This window comes from Mus pahari, chromosome 6, assembly GCF_900095145.1.
Source record: "Mus pahari chromosome 6, PAHARI_EIJ_v1.1, whole genome shotgun sequence".
Classification (NCBI taxonomy): Eukaryota; Metazoa; Chordata; class Mammalia; order Rodentia; family Muridae; genus Mus; species Mus pahari.
The window spans coordinates 80,344,579-80,361,085 of NC_034595.1; the positions used below are offsets into that span (position 1 = coordinate 80,344,579).

A 16,507-nucleotide genomic window follows, 5' to 3' on the forward strand; every position below is an offset into this window, starting at 1 on the left:
GGAACTCACTTCGTAAACCAGGCTGTCCTCGAACTCAGAAATCCACCTGCCTCTGCCTCCCGAGTGCTGGGATTAAAGGCGTGCACCACCACGCCCGGCCTCCTTACTTCTTTCAAGACAGGGTTTCTCTGTATAGCCCTGGCTGTCCTGGAACTCACTCAGTAGACCAGACTGGCCTCGAACTAATAGATCTACCTGACTCTCCCTCCCTAGTGCTAGGATTAACGGCTACCATGTCTGGCTTGAGATTTACTTTTCTTAATTATATGTCTGTATGTCTATGTGTAAGAGTACAGGGACCTGAGGAGGCAAGAAGTGTGGTGACCGGCTGGAACTGTAGTTACAGGCCATTGTGAGCTGCCTAGTGTGAGTCCTGCAAACCCCTACCCCTAACCGCTGGGCCATCCATCATTCTAGATAAATTCATCATTCTAGATAGATCCTAGTGTTTCCTACTGTGCTACCTGCTGTACAGAGGATAAGCAAGGTCATGGGTGTGTGGATCCTATGAAGGATGCTCCTCTCAGGAGACCACATGGTAGCTGAGCTCTAAGGGACAGCAGAATCTGACATAGACTGCAGCAAGGACAAAGGTCCAAGCTTGAAGGAGTTTCTGGACTTAGTAGGGAATCAGTTTTCCACACTAAGGAGCTTAGGGGGAGCTGCCAGGAGTTATGGATGCGGCCTTGGGGACACCCCTGCCAGCTCCTGGGCAAGGGGGCTGGAAGGGAAGAGGCAGCCAGCCCCTGTGACTGCCACCCTTACTGCCTGTTGCCTAGCACCTTGAGTAAACAGCAGGCTGGCAGGCCTTGCCCTTGTTCTCTTCCTTCTCTGTGACTGGCAACAGCTGTCCAGCAAGCAGCTCGGAGTTCTGCCAACATCCTCCCCTGGAATATTTCAGGGCTAAGTCAGAAAATGACCAGCTGCCTCCAAATCTCTTCTTCCACAGACCTTACATGGGTATATTGGGTTGCTCTGGGCTTTTGGATTCCTCCCTCTTTCAGCCTTCAAAAAGATGCAAATACACAGTCCCGGGAGGCACTCCCAGAGAGTGCACAGCCCCTACCCCTCAGCTGCCACACTGGCACATGGCAGCCCGGCCAGGCATACAATCACAGGTGGCTATACACCTGCTCCGTAGTCTGCAGCCAGCACCCACTTCCCCTCAGGACGCTCACACCAGGCATAATCACCCTGCTCTCACATCATAGAGCTGCACTTCCACGCGACCACCCAGGACCGGAAGGAAGTCACACTGGGGAGTACGACCCTAGACCCATCTCCTGCTGCACACACAGAACCTTCGCCAGATGTTCCCAACTGTGGGCACATGGATCACGACGCACAAGCTACCCAGTCAACAACACCCGGGCATCAGTCCTCATTCGCCATCCCATAGGATGCTCTAAGATCTGATTAAACGGTGTTCAGTCTCCTGGCCCTGGCCGCTGGGTGCACAGCATTCTTCTGCGATTGAATCAAAGCCTTCCTCCCTGACTCGGGGACTAAGTGGAAAAAAGTAATCAGAGTAAGAATGCCTGGGGCTCAGGTCTGGGAAGGGGCCCAGCAGCTCTTCCTGGAGGGGTGGGGGGTGGGGGTGGGGAGTGCCTTCAGTGTGGAAGTTTATCTCAGACACCGGAGGGTCTTAGGCTTAGAGGTGCGTGCATGCCTTGAAACACAACAGAAGTGGCTGAGAGGGAGCGACAAGTCGACCTCTCAGAAGACCCCAAGAAACCTTCCAGGGCGAGGGGAAGAAACCTGAATTAAACAGACTCAACTTTACCGCCTTAAGCCTTTAGGCAGTTCTTCCTCAGCCGTGGCCCCCAGCTGTCCCCAGACGCATGGGGTGTGGCAGTTAACACCCCCTCCCTTTCTCCAGCAGGCGTCCTGCCCCACCCCCTCACGACAGCTGCGGGCCACCAAGAAGGTGACCCAGCTCCAAGCCCTTGCGTGGGTGGGGATCGTAAGGCGCCGACACGAGGGGCGCTGGATTCCTCTGGGTACCCCATCAGTAAATCTTCCTCCCGCATCCATTGAACGCGAGGGACTGCTCCCCTGGGACCGAACAGCCCCCTCCTCTCCTCACCATGCAACCAGGGCCAGAAGGAAAGGTGGAGAGATGGAAGGAAGCTTCGCGAAGTGCGGCTGGGCCGCCCCCTCATCCCACTCCACCTCCATCCCCTCCCACCCTCTCCCCGCCCCCAGGGCCGCGGGGCCCGCGCCCTCCTCCCGCGGGTGATCGTCCAGCCAAGTGGGCGCGTCCCGCCCGGGCCGCCGGGATCTGGTGTCCGCTGCAGCTGGCAGTGGGGCGGGCGCCGGCACGGGCACAATCGCCGACGGCGTTGGCTATTAATAACACTCCGGGCGAGCCCGGGGTCGCGCAGCCATGGCCAGCCCGGAACCCCTGCGCGGCGGGGACGGCGCCCGGGCCGCGAGGTAGGATCCTCCAGGGCCCGTGTCGCCGCACAGTAGGACAGGGGGTGCTGGGTGGGCTCCCATCCCCGACCTGCGGCCCTTTTCCCTTGGCTGTGGGTAGTGGTCATGACCGGGTGTGGCACGGGGCGGAGCCACCGGGGAAGGGAGATGGGAGGCCCTGGCTTGGGGACCTGACACCTCGGGTGGTCTGTATTACTCCTGCCACAGGCTGAGTGCGATTAATCCTTTCAGGCTAGCAACCTGTCAAAATGTAGTTGGCCTAACTGACCAAAGAGTATAAGTTTTGGGTCTTTTTTTTTTTTTTTTTAAAGTCTTATTTTTTCCGTTTCTTATTCACTTGATAGCCAGGCTAGGGAGAAACCATTTGAGAATTCACTGCATTTGAGCCACTTGGTGCAGGGTTGGACACCTGCCAGCTTGAAGTTGAGTCTGTTCAGTCAGCGCGTTCTCCCTGGTGTGGCTCAGGGTGGAGGCCTAGAGAGGGGGTTGTTCTCCTGGCCTAGCACTGTTGGCTGAGGCCATCAGCTGTTCACACTGGAACTTGACTGCCGGGGATTGTGGAGTCGTTTTGCCGCAGGTCATATTGTGGCCCAGGGACTTCCCAGTGTATCAAATTATGGGAATACTTCCTGGTAACCCCTGTTGTCACATGAGAAGATAACCCTAAGCTGGGTTCTTAACACATTTTGCCTGTATTCCCTACACACACACTAATAAACTTGAAGCCAGGAATGAACTCTTGTTTGCATGACACGTAATACACACGTCCAAGTTACAGTCTGATGGACAGCCTAAAGGAGTTGTCCAAGTCCTCTGGGACAGAGACAGTGGCAGAGGCGTTGAGACCCGGGACCTCAGCTGGACCCTGTCCCTCTCTTGCTTGGCCTCCTGTAATCTGCTTCTTTGCCAGCTCAGTAGAGAGGCAGTTAGCTGAGGACAACCTCTGGTACCCAGGGTGGTGTGGCCGCCCACAGGAGGCCTGGGTTCTATACTACAGACCTGCCACTTGACCTTGGGCACAACTTCCCCTGGGGGTTCAGTTGTTTTCTTCTTGCCTTCCAAGGGCCCCACAAGTAGCCCTACCCTCAGGACGTCCACTCTCATCCAGTGGACAAACGTACCTGTATAACTTAAAGTCACTACTCCTGAAGATGAAGCTGCATCCCATTCAGAATGTCCTGAAGACACAAGTTGTTATTGTTGGGATACGGTACCAAGGAGATGGAGCTGCAGCATGTTTAGACAATTGTTAAGTAAACAGATTTAAAAAAAAAATTTCGCAGGGCATGGTGGCGCACGCCTTTAATCCCAGCACTCGGGAGGCAGAGGCAGGCAGATTTCTGAGTTCAAGGCTAGCCTGGTCTGCAAAGTGAGTTCCAGGACAGCCAGGGCTATACAGAGAAACCCTGTCTCAAAAAACCATTTTCTCTTAGAAATAATTTTTTAGAGTGGAACTCACTCTGTAGACCAGGATGGCCTTTAACTCATTGAAATCCACCGGCTTCTGCCTCCTAAGTGCTGGGATTAAAGACATGCACTACCACTGCCCAGCAACAGATTATTTATTCTGGCTGGGAAATGAACCTAGTACTCCCTGCCTGCTAGGCAAGTGCTCGCCCCTCAGTCTCAGCCCTAACCCTAGATAGATGCTCTGACTATGATATTCAAAGGCTTTTTGGCTTGTGCTAAATGGGCTAGGTACTGTGGTCTCCAGGCTTCTTCCACTTACAGAACCTCAGGTGAGCCTCTTTGCCCTTTGGCTCGCTGGCCCCTGCATTGGGCTTTATAGATGAGCAGCTTACAAGAGAGTATTCTTGGTTTCTCTGTGTAGTCCTTGCTGTCCTGGAACTCACTCTGTAGACCAGGCTGGCCTCGAACTCAGAAATCCGCCTGCCTCTGCCTCCCGAGTGCTGGGATTAGAGGCGTGCGCCACCACCGCCCGGCGAGAGTATTCATGTGAGTACTTAGAATAGAGGTTAAGTCACTCCAAGGTGGAACATGATGCGGAAGGGAAGCAGGGACTCTGGCCGAGCAGCAGAGGTGGGCCTGGCTGCCTGAGGGAGCAGCTGCTCCTTCCCGGTGCCCGCAATTTTACCTTCTCTGGTAGCTCAGGTTGGTGTCTTTAGGCAGCTTGGCATTCAGGAAGTTGCATTTTTCAGCTAGCTCCTTTAGATATTGTGGGCTTGGAGGAGTAGGAGGTGTGAAGAGTTGCCACGTGTTCTGGGCTGCCAGGCACTGGGCAGATGGCAAGAGGAATGTGAGCTGAGGCTAAAAACTCTAGGTTAGGGCCACATCTCTGAGATTCCGAGAGCCGGGCTTGTGCCTGTACTCGCAGCACTTGGGAGGCTGAGGCCAGCGATCCTTGGGAGGATCGTTAAGAGTTCCAGGCCAGGGTTTGGAGAGATGACTCAACTGATAAGGGCACTTGTGGCTCTTGTAGAGGACCTAGATTGGGTTCCCAGCACCCACATGGTGTTTCACAACCATTCATAATTCCAGGAGATCTGATGCCTTCTTTTAACCTCTGAGGGCAGCAGGTATACATGTGGTACACAGACATGTATGCAGGCAAAACATCCATACATATAAAATACTAAAAAAAGAGAGTCCAGGGTCAGTTTGGGCCATAGTGAGTACCAGGCCAGTCAGGGCTTTATAGCAAGACATTGTCACAAAGGCTTTGCAACTATGGCATGGAGCAACCATGTTGTAGGCAGCAAATTATGGCCAGGCTCAGCTACAAAGAGGCAAGGAGGCCCGTTAGAAAGCTGGCACAGCCAAGCCATGGCAGAGCAAGCCTTTCATCCCAGCACTTGAGAGGCTGAGGCAGGCAGATCTTTGTGAGTTCGAGGCCAGCCTGGTCTACAGAGTGAGTTCCAGGACAGCCAAGGGTATACAGAGAAACCCTGTCTCAAAAAGACAACAATACGGAGGCAGAGGCAGGCGAATTTCTGAGTTCGAGGCCAGCCTGGTCTACAGAGTGAGTTCCAGGACTGCACAGAGAAACCCTGTCTCGAAAAAAACTAAAAAAAAAAAAAAGACAACAATACAAACAAACAAACCAACAAACTGAAAGGGCTGATAAAAACAGAGTAAACAGACCACGGCTTGGACTAGGGTCCTAACGGTGAGATGGAGAAGGCTGGACAGGGCTGGAGACTTCCTGTGGTAAGGTCAGCTTGCAGCAGGTTTCTTGTTAACCGACCTATCTCAGAGGTGAGGAGCACTATATTCTGAGGGCAGCTGAGCTACGGTCAAGCCTGATGGCCTGAGTTCCACCCCAGAACCTGCACTGGAAGGAGAGAAGTGCTTCTTACAAGCAGCTCTCTGACCTCTACATTTGCACTATGGCCTGCATGCCTCCCTCCAAACACACACACACACACACACACACACACTCACGCACACACACACTCATGCACACACACACACTCACGTACACACACACACACGCACACACACATTAAATAAAATGTAAAAATAAATTTGAAGCAGATCTCAACAATCATCTCGTTCATTCATTTGTTGTTCTGTTTTGTTTGTTTGTTTTAATACAAGGACTCAAGGTCTCACTATGTTGCCTTGGTTGACCTGGAACTTGCTATGTAGATAAGACTGGCTTAGAACCTACAGGGAGCCCCTTGCTTCTGCATGGGATTAAAGGCGTGTATCAGAATGCTCCATCCATTTTTTCCCCCCAGAGAGGATGTAGGTTTTGATCATCTTTATCTGGTGTTTTTGGGGTACCTCAAACTCAGCTGCCCTCAAATTGTAGTTCTCACGGAGCCGGGGATATGGCTGAGTACTGGTTGGATGAGGCAGACCTCCTTTCAGCCTTAGAAGGAGGAGATGGGGCTCCCCAGGTCAAGCTGGGAAGATTAGCCATATTGGTGAGCTCTGGGTTTGATTGAGAAACCCTTCCCCAGTGAGTAAGGGAGAAAAGCTATTCAGCAAGATTCTCAACATTAGTGTTTGGAGTCCATATGCATAGATGTGCATGTGATTCTGTACGCATACAGACTGATTCTGAACTCTCTATTCTGATTCTCCTGCCTCCACCTCCTGAGTGTTGCGGTTACAGGAATAGGCACACACTACCATAGCAGGTTTTATGCGGTGCTAGGGTTCAAGGCCAAGTCCTCTGACACGCTTGCTCCATGAGCACCCTACCACCTGAGCTGTAGCCTCAGCTATTACTTGTGTGTGTTTGTGTGTCTGCACACATGTGTGCACATGTGTATCCTCCTCAACAGTTCTTCATAGGATCCCTCGCTGGGTCTGGAGTTCACCAGTAAAGCTACACCGAATCTCAGGGGTTCTCCTGTCACTGCCCACTCAGTGTCAGGCTTACAGGTGTTCCCCTAGGGCTGCGGGGGCCCACACTCAGGCTCGTGTGTTAGTGTGTGGAAAGCATGTCTTTACTGACCCGTCTTCTCCTCCTTTTGCGGGTCCGTTGGTTGTGTTTGCTTTTATTTGATTTTAGATTTAATTTTTTAAATTTGTTTTTTGCATGTATGCGGGGAGGGATGCCTGGAGTCAGAAAAGGGAGTTGCAGGTGGTTGTGCTGGGAACCGAACTCTGGTCCTTTGCAGGGGCAGCCAGTGATCTTTACCTCTAAGTCATCTCTCCAGCCTCAACCCTGCCACTTTAATACCTTCTCACTTATTTAGTGTGTGTGTGTGTGTGTGTGTGTGTGTGTTTCTGGGATAACTTGTAGAAATCGGTTCTCTCCATTTGGAAGCCAGGGATTGAACTCAAGTTTATCAGATTTGGTGGCAAGTGCCTTTATCTGCCAAGCCACTCACTGAACCCCCCTATTTTGTTGGGGAGTGGCAGATTCTCACAAAACCAGGTTGGCCTCCAACTCACTAAGTAGCTGAGGCTGGCCTTGTATTTCTGACCCCCCTCCCTCAGCCTGTTGGGATTACAGGCAAGCACTAGCACGGTTGCTGTTCCTTGCTTTGCGGGCACAGTCTCTCTATGTAGTTCCAATTGCCCTTGAACATGTGTAGAACTGTGGAACACCCAGCTGTGCCCGAGACTAAGCTTCCTCTCCTTGAAGCAGGGACTAGCCAGTGATGCTATGGCGTCAGGGAATGCAAATGGTGGGCTGTGTGTAGAAGAGGCAGACTAGGGAGGGGAGCAGTGCCTTAGGGTGTCATTGATGTGAACAGACACCAGGACTGTGGCAACTCTCATTAAGGAAAACATTTAACTGGGCCTGGCTTACAGTTTCAGAGGTTTAGTCCATTTATCATCATGGCAGGAAGCATGGCAGCATCCAAGCAGGCAGGGTGCTGGAGGAGCTGAGAGTTCTACATTTCGATTCGAGGGCTGTCAGGAGGAGGGTCTCTTCCACTTCTACATAGCTCAAAACCCATCCTTACACACACTTCCTTGGCCACACCTCCTCCAATAAGGCCACACCCTCTAATAATGCCACTTCCCAAGGGCCAAGCACATTCAAGCCCCCACAAGTAGCTAAGAGAACCTGCTGCAGCTAATGATGAGGCAGAGGCCCTGGTGACAATCAGTGGGGTACAGGCTGCTCTCTCTCACAGCCGTCATCTCTTTTGCAGGGAACCACACATTGAATCGAGTTTTCCTCTTCAGGAGTCAGAATCCCCGAAGGAGGCCAAGACCGTTAGCCCAGAGGCCACTCTGTCTTTGGAGGGGACTGTGAACCTAGAGGACATTCTCTATCTGGGGGCATCGGGGGACTTTGAAGAGAGCTTTTATGAGGAAGAGTCTGAGAAGCCAGAGCAGACACTGTATATAGACGAATCGAGGCAGCCAGACGAGGCGCTGAGTCTGGAAGAGCCCGTGTGTCCAGAGGAGATGCTGTTTGTGGAGGAAGCTGTGAGGCCAGATGAGGTGCAAATTTCAGAGCAGCCTGTGGAGCCAGTTAAGAGCCCAACTGCTTGTGAGGGAGAAATGGTGGCCAAGGAGGGAAGCCTGCCAGCTCAACCGATTCCCAGCACCGAGGAGGACCCCCTCAGCGTGGAGGACCTGGAGCGGCTGGAAGCTCGTTTCCAGCAATGTGTACAAGCTGTGTCCCAGCTGGAAGAGGAGAGGGACCAGCTTATCCACGAGCTCGTGCTGCTCCGGGAACCAGCCCTGCAGGAGGTGCAGCAAGTCCACCAGGACATCCTGGCGGCCTACAAGCTGCACGCCCAAGCAGAGCTGGAGAGGGATGGGCTCAGGGAGGAGATCCGGACGGTGAAGCAGAAGCTGTTCAAAGTGACCAAGGAATGCGTGGCTTACCAATACCAGCTGGAGTGCCGTCAGCAGGATGTGGCTCAGTTTGCCGACTGCAGGGAAGCACTGACCACTCGGGCAGCCGAGCTCTCCGGAGAACTGACCCAGCTCCGAGATGCCTATCAGAAGCAGAAGGAGCAGTTACAGCAACGACTAGAAGCACCCCCGACCCAGAGCGACGGGCACTTTCTCCAGGAGAGCCGACGGCTGTCGACACAGTTTGAAAATCTCATGGCAGAGAGCCGCCAGGGCCTGGAGGATGAGTATGAGCCTCAGCTGCTCCGGCTCCTGGAAAGGAAAGAGGCAGGGACCAAAGCTCTACAGGACACCCAGGCGGAGATCCAGGAGATGAGGGAGGCTCTGAGACCCCTGGAAGCAGAGGCCCTGCAGCTCCAACTTCAGAACAGGAACCTGGAGGACCAGCTCTCCCTCGTGAGGCAAAAACGTGATGAAGAGGTTCAACAGTACAGGGTAGGCCCTTGGCTGTGCAACAGACAGAGTTTTATTATGTAGTTCAGGTTGGCCTGGAGACCTTGAGAAACCTGAGTCCTTCCTGCCTCAGCACTCCGAGTGCTGGGACCATAGGTGTGTTTAAGGGAAGTCTGATGTCCTTCTTTTCTCCTTCTGAAACAAGGCTTCTCTGTGTAGCCCTGGCTGTCCTGGAACTCACTCTGTAGATCAGGCTGAACTCAAACTTCCAGATCCACCTGCCTCTGCTTCGTGAGTTGGGACTAGAGGTGGGGTGCACCATACCCAGATAGGTCTAATAATGAATGACTTTGGGCCTAGGGGTAACTTACCATCCAGTACTACAGAAAGAAAAACCTGTTCTTTGGGCCCATTCATTCTTTTATTTATTTATTTATTGTTTTTTTGTTTTGTTTTGTTTTGTTTTTGAGACAGGGTTTCTCTGTGTAGTCCTGACTGTCCTGGAACTAACTCTGTAGACCAGGCTGGCCTCAAACTCAGAAATCCACTTGCCTCTGCCTCCCGAGTTCTGGGATTAAAGGCATGTGCGATCACTGCCCGGCTACTATTATTTATTCTTTCATATAATATATCCTGGCCACAGCCTCCCCTTCCTCCGTTCCTCCTTGTCTACCCCTCCAACCCATTCTTTTCCTTTCTTCTTTATTAATTTCATTTGGTTAGAGGCCAGGGTTAGGGTTTCTTGTTTGTTTGTTTGTTTTGGGTTTTTTGTGTTTTTGTTTTTTTGTTTTCGAGACAGGGTTTCTCTGTGTAGCCCTGGCTGTCCTGGAACTCACTTTGTAGACCAGGCTGGCCCCGAACTTAGAAATCTGCCTGCCTCTGCCTTCCAAGTGCTGGGATTAAAGGCATGCGCCACCACGCCCGGCTTTGTTTTTTGAGACAGGGTTTCTCTGTGTAACCCTGGCTGTCCTAGAACTCGCTCTGTAGACCAGGCTGGCTGACCTTGCCCAGCCTTTTTTTAATTTAAGATTTTATTTTTGTTTTATGCATATGGGTCTTTGGCCTACGTGTATGTTTGTGCACCCGTGTGCATGCAGTGCCCACGAAAGCCAGAAAAGGGCATAGAATGGTTCGAATCTGGAGTCAGAGGTGATTGTGAGCCACCATGAGAGTGCTGGGAACTGAACTCAGGTCCTCTGCAAGAAAAGCAAGTGCTCTTATCTGCTGAGCCCAGCTCTTATCTTGTTTACCCCAGCCTCTTGCCAGTTATGTTCACTGTGGGACTGTTGGTTTACACAGTCGCGCTCGTGCACGTGTGTGTGTGTGTGTGTGTGTGTGTGTGTGTGTGTGTGTGTGTGTGTGGTAGTGCAGTTTGTAGAGGGGTAGGGACTCTGGGGACTGAGCCCAGGGCTTCACACAGGCTAGTCAAACTCTAAATAGCTTTACTCATAGTCCTCTTTTAACATGAGACAGGGTCTAAGTTGTCTAGCCTAGTCTTGAACTCACCCAGTAGCTCAGGCAGGCCCTGAGTTTGAGATCTTCCTGCTTCAGCCTCCCATGTAGCTGGGATTACAGGCCTATGCTACCAGGGTAAAATGGGCTGCCATACCTGGCTTGGATTCTTATTTTCTTTTTTTTTTTTTTATAGACAATGAACTGGAGGCTCAGCAAAGTCGTTTGAGGTTGGGCCTGACCAGACCTAGGTGTTTCTTTGCTTCCTTTTCAAGTCTAACTGACCTGTGACTCGGGCTTGGCTATAGAGAGGGTTAGAGCGGCCCAGTGCAGGAGCTCATTCTGTGCTCTGCCAGGCACACTGACCCTTGGAACCACCGATCCAGCCTCCACCTTGAAGCTGTGTGGACTCTGGGATGGAATCTCCCTCTTGGCGTTTTCCATTTTTGCACTGTATTCCAGTTATTTCTGATTAAGTGTGAGCCAGTTCTAACCCCGTTTTAGAACAGAGTAGGATATAAATACTGAGCGGATAAACATCTGCGTGTGCCGCTGCCGGCTGGGGGGACAGGAGGCAGAGGCTATCTTTATTTGTCTCCTGGTCTGCCATGCAGCTTAGGGGACACAGCAGGCCAACGTTACATGTTGCTAGGCACACTGAGGAAACTGCTGTGGGACCTTTTACAGCCACCGGGTTGTTCTATTTGCAGACAGTGTCTCAAGTGGCTCAGATTGGTCTCAAAATTACATGTTACCAGGAGCTCCTGCTATCCTGTGTGCCCACCTCCTGTGTGCAGGACTTTAACTCACCCTTCTTCTGCCTCAGCCTCCCAAATCCTGGGAGTATCACTCATCATCATGGCTAACTTGGTAGTTTTGGTTTTCAAAATATATTTCCTTGGATAAACTTTAAAGTTGTATGTCTTCCCTTGAGGGCTGGAAAGATGTCTCAGTGTTTAAGAACACTGACTGCTCTTTTGAAGGTCCTGAGTTCAAATCCCAGCAACCACATGGTAGCTCACAACTATTCGTAATGAGATCTGACGCCCTGTTCTGGTGCATCTGAAGATAGCTACAGTGTACTTAGATATAATAATACATAAATATTTTTTAAAAAAGAGAGAGAACCCTTGAAAATGGTTCCATTCATTTTGCTGATCTTATTATAGTATTTATGATTTTTTAAAATTTATTATTAATATTTTTTAAAGATTTATTTATTTATTATATGTAAGTACACTGTAGCTGTCTTCAGACACTCCAGAAGAAGGTGTCAGATCTCATTAAGGATGGTTGTGAGCCACCATGTGGTTGCTGGGATTTGAACTCTGGACCTTTGGAAGAGCAGTCGGGTGCTCTTACCCACTGAGCCATCTCACCAGCCCAAAGATTTATTTATTATTATACATAAGTATACTGTAGCTGACTTCAGACACACCAGAAGAGGGTGTCAGCTCTCATTACCGGTGGTTGTGGGCCACTATGTGGTTGCTGGGATTTGAACTCGGGACCTTTGGTAGAACAGTCAGTGCTCTTAACCACTGAGCCATCTCTCCAGCCCCTAAAATTATTTTTTTTTTTTATTTTTGTTTTTGAAACAGAGTTTCTTTGCATGGCCTTGGCCGTCCTCTAGCTCTGTACCCCAGGCTGGCCTTGAACTCACGATCTTGAGTGCTGAGATGAAAGGCATGCACCACCCACCACTGGCTTCAGATTTTACTTTTAAACATGTGTATCATGTGCACATGAGCACTGGTGCCCTCGGAGCCTAGAGGCCTGGGATCCATGGAAGATGGTTGCAAAGGCGGGTGAGAGCTGCCTAATGGGGATCAATCAAATTCAGGCCTTTTGCAAAAGCCATGTATGCTGCTTCTGGAACAGGATCTCACTGTTGAGTGTAGAGTGCCTTCAACTCTGTTCTCCTGCCTCAGCCTCCTGAGTGCTGAGGTTTCAAGGCCGACGTCACCAGGACTAACCCAGTTCCTTTTCTCTGAGAGGGCTCCTAAGTGGTGTTTGCAGGTGGCTCATCCTGGTTACTTTTTAAGGCTGCTCCGAGCTTCTTAGGTTGCGCCTGCACTCTTAGGATCTGTTTGTCGACACTACCACCTCCATTATCCATCCATTCACAGTTTCTACGCGTCTAGTATGATGGAGGCTAAGGTGCTGGCAAGAAAAGGCAGGAAACGGTCAAGGATGAGGCGTTGCTATTCTCAGAGTCTGCAGTCTGGGAGGGCTGCCAGACACAAAGAACGAACATTTTCAGATAATCCAAACATCACTGACATTAATGAAGCTGTCTGAGTTGAGGATGCAGGTCAGTGCTAGGGTGCTTGCTTTAGCATGCACAAGGACCTGGGTTTGACCTCTGGCACTGCACACCCCAAAAGAAAAAGGCCTGACATGGTGGTGTGCACCTTAATACCAGCATCCAGGATGCAAGGGCAGGCAGAGCTCTGAATTGAAGGTCAACCTGGTCTATATGGTGAACTCCAGGTGGTGGGGGAGGGGAGGCGCGAAGGAAGAAAGAAAAGAGAACAAAAGAAGGGTTGCTTGACCTGAGATGGATAAATGTGAGCGTCTTAGACTCAATGAACATGCTTCAGTGTGCTAAACCCAGACCCATCAATCCTGCCTAAGGAAACTAGGGGGACGGCAGAGGATTAACAATAGCTAATATATACTAGAAAGTTCTCTACGGAGTTCATTTACTTTATACCCCTGCAGGGTATGAAATGTTTGAATGGTGTGCAGAGAGGAGCAACAGAGAAGCTCTTGGTCCAGCATCCCGCCGTTCCGGAGCGCTGGCCTGACCGAGCATATAACCCCGAGTGACGGAGAGCTCTTTCCCTGGGCCTTGAATGGGTTCAAAGACCGGTTAAGTAGAAGTATTCCAGGCAGAGGGGACAGCTCATCTGAGCACGGAGGGCAAGCTCGGTGTGGCTGAGCCTAAGGAATGAATGAGTGGGCAGGCAGGCAGGCAGGGCTGGAGTGGAGAATGTGAATAAGTTTATGTAAGGATTCTTTTTTTTTTTTTTTTTTTTTTTAGATTTATTTATTTATTATATGTAAGTACACTATAGCTGTCTACAGACACTCCAGAAGAGGGCGTCAGATCCTGTTACGGATGGTTATGAGCCATCATGTGGTTGCTGGGATTTGAACTCTGGACCTTTGGAACAGCAGTCGGGTGCTCTTACCCACTGAGCCATCTCACCAGCCCCAGGATTCTTTATCTTTTTGTGAATGCCTGTGTGTAGCTATGTTCACCTGGATGTGCTGACAGGGTATCCTGCATGTGCTGACAGGGTATCCTGCTCTGTCACTTTTACATCCATGAGAGGTCTGTAACAGCATGGAGATATGCCAGTACCCCTCTTGGCACCCCAGAATTGGGACCAAAGATGTGTGTATGTGGTCACATTTGAGCTTGTTATGAAACTTCTGGGGATTTGAACTTACATCAAATTCATGCATTTGTACCAAGTATTCCACCGCTGAACCCAAGTTTTCACTAAAGTCACAGACTCCTCCTCCTCCATTCCAAATAATGCTAAAAAATTATTTTGACAATTTCATGTATATAATATATTCTGATCACAGCCCTCCTCCCTGCTCTTCTTTCCCCAACCTCTACCAACCCAGCAAGCGCCCCACCACCCCCATTCATGCTTTTGTTTTTGTGAATGTCTATTTAGAACGTGTAAATGTCTACTTGGAACGGCCATGCTGTCATTCTGTAACTGCAGAGTGCCAGGGCACTTCAGTGTGGCCTTCTCAGGTTTCTCAGAGAGGTCACAAGAGTCTGTCCCAGGAAAGTAGCCGAGTGATGCAGAGTGTGAGCTCGGAGCCAAGGCAAATCCCGCCGGCTCTGCTCCCTCACAGGTAAAATGGGATCACAGCTGATTTTAACCAAGAGGCCGAGAAGCAGAGGAAATGGACGACTTCCGGTTGTCTTGGAGAGCTGTCTGGTGGCTGCTGCTTTTGCAGAGGTCGTTCTCCACAGAGGGCAGTTTATACCTTCCTGTGTAAATACTGTTTTGATTGAACTCAGGACCTTCAGAAGAGCAGTAGAAGAGCAGTCAGTGCTCTTTACCACTGAGCCATCTCTCCAGCCCCTCTGTGCTGCTTTCTTCTCTTTCTTCATGAGAGTTAGGCACATCCTATGTCTCATTCATTCTATTGAGTCTTTCTTTGATTTGTTACTTTGTCTGCCACTCAATGATCACTTTCAAACTACGAGTGTTTTCTTCTATGCATTGTTTGGAATTAAAGGTGTGTGCTAAGGGTTGAGCCACACCACAACTAAAAACAGGTTTGTTTGTTTTTCAGTATATAACACACCTCTAGGGTTTACAGTGTGTCAGATATCCTGCAACATTCCATGGGTCCCATGGTCTCTTCTGACCTTCCTGGCACTGCATGCACATGGTGCACATATATACACTGAGGTACAGATGAATTCATATAACTTTTTAAAAAATGGGATTGATAGGCACTTCATAGGGTTGCATTGAATGAGCTAGGTATTGTTTGTAAAGCTCTTGCTGTAGTGCCAGGTTAACACCTATGTACGCTTTATTTTTTGAGACAGGGTCTCTCTCTCTGGTCTGGGTGGGTATTTATATACATTGGTGCAGGAGGCCACAGATGTCAGTCATTGGACCCCTGGGAGCTGGAGTGACCAGCAGTTATGAGTTGTTTGAGGTGAGGGTTGGGAACTGAACTTGGATTCCCTGCAAGAACACTGTGTGCTTTTTTTAAATTTGATTTTTAATTTTTGTATGTTTGGGTGGTTTGCCTGTACCAAGGTGGCCAGAAGGCAGCATCAGATCCCTTGGAACTAGAGGTACAGATGCTTGTGGGTCCTCTGAACATTGTGGCTCCTGCTTTAAACACTGAGCCATCTCACTGTTTAAGAGGCAGTGGTGGTACACGCCATAAATGCCAGCACTCAGGAGGCAAAGGCAGGTAGATCTCTTGAATTCCTGGCCAGCCTGGCCTACAAAATGAGCTCTAGAACAGTAAGGAATACAGAGAAACTCTGTCTAACAAACCTACCAAAAACCCACAAACAGAAACACCCAACCCAGCCAACTTAACCCTCAAGCCATCTCTCCAGTCACCCCCGTTTCCCTTCTACTTATTAGAGATTGATTTATATGTGAGTACATTGTCACTCTTCAGACACTAGAAGACACTGGGTCCTATTACAGATGGCTGTGAGCCACCAAGTGGTTGCGGGGAATTGAACTCCTTCCAGTGCTGGGTCATTATTGTGTAGGCATGTGCTCTGCCCCTGAACCGTAACTCTAGCTCCTTTGTTCAGGTCTACCTTTGGTTTTAGTTGTGAAATGATTTTTCAAACCTTAAAGAATCTCAGTAATTTGTGAAGTGCAGATAAATCCTTTTTAAAAAACAAAACTTCCAATCCACAAGCTAAAATATCTTATTATGCTAAAACATAAAGTAATGAATTATGAGGAATGTCAGCAACTGATGAAGCACTGAGAACTCCAAACCCCTGAATACACTTTTTTATTTAACTTACTCACTTTGTCTTGCCTGCATGTTTGTGTGTGCACTTCATGGGTTCCTGGTACCCAGAGAGGTGAGGAGAGGGACTCAGAACAGGAACCTAGAACTAATTACCAATGGTTGTGAGTCATGTGGGTGTTAAGAATCAAACCTGGGTCTCTGCAAGAACAACAAGTGCTCCTAGCAGCTGAGCCACCTCCCCGCTCACCTTTCTACCCTTGTCAAGATTTAAGTCACCAAGTGAGTGGTGATCGAGTTTCGGAAGAAGACCTGGAGTTTGTTTTTCTTCTTTTTTTTTAAAATGTTCCATCGTTTGCCTGTGAAATGCATGATGTCTTTTTTTTTTTTTAAAAAGATTTATTTATTATATGTAAGTACACTGTAGCTGTCTTCAGAC

The 16,507-nt window shown here is 49.8% G+C and overlaps 1 protein-coding gene across 2 annotated transcripts in view; it reads left to right on the forward strand.

Moving 5' to 3' along the window:
- Positions 1–2,264: 2,264 nt before the first annotated feature.
- Sync (syncoilin, intermediate filament protein) overlaps positions 2,265–16,507 on the forward strand; it is an 18,205-nt gene continuing 3,962 nt past the window's right edge. The window contains exons 1-2 of one of the 2 annotated variants that reach the window (XM_021200344.2): positions 2,265–2,436; positions 8,016–9,165. In XM_021200344.2, the coding sequence (XP_021056003.1) occupies positions 2,387–2,436; positions 8,016–9,165 (1,200 nt within the window). In that variant the 5' untranslated portion in view covers positions 2,265–2,386. The remainder of the gene's footprint in view (positions 2,437–8,015; positions 9,166–16,507) is intronic. The other variant, XM_021200345.2, reaches the window with a different exon arrangement.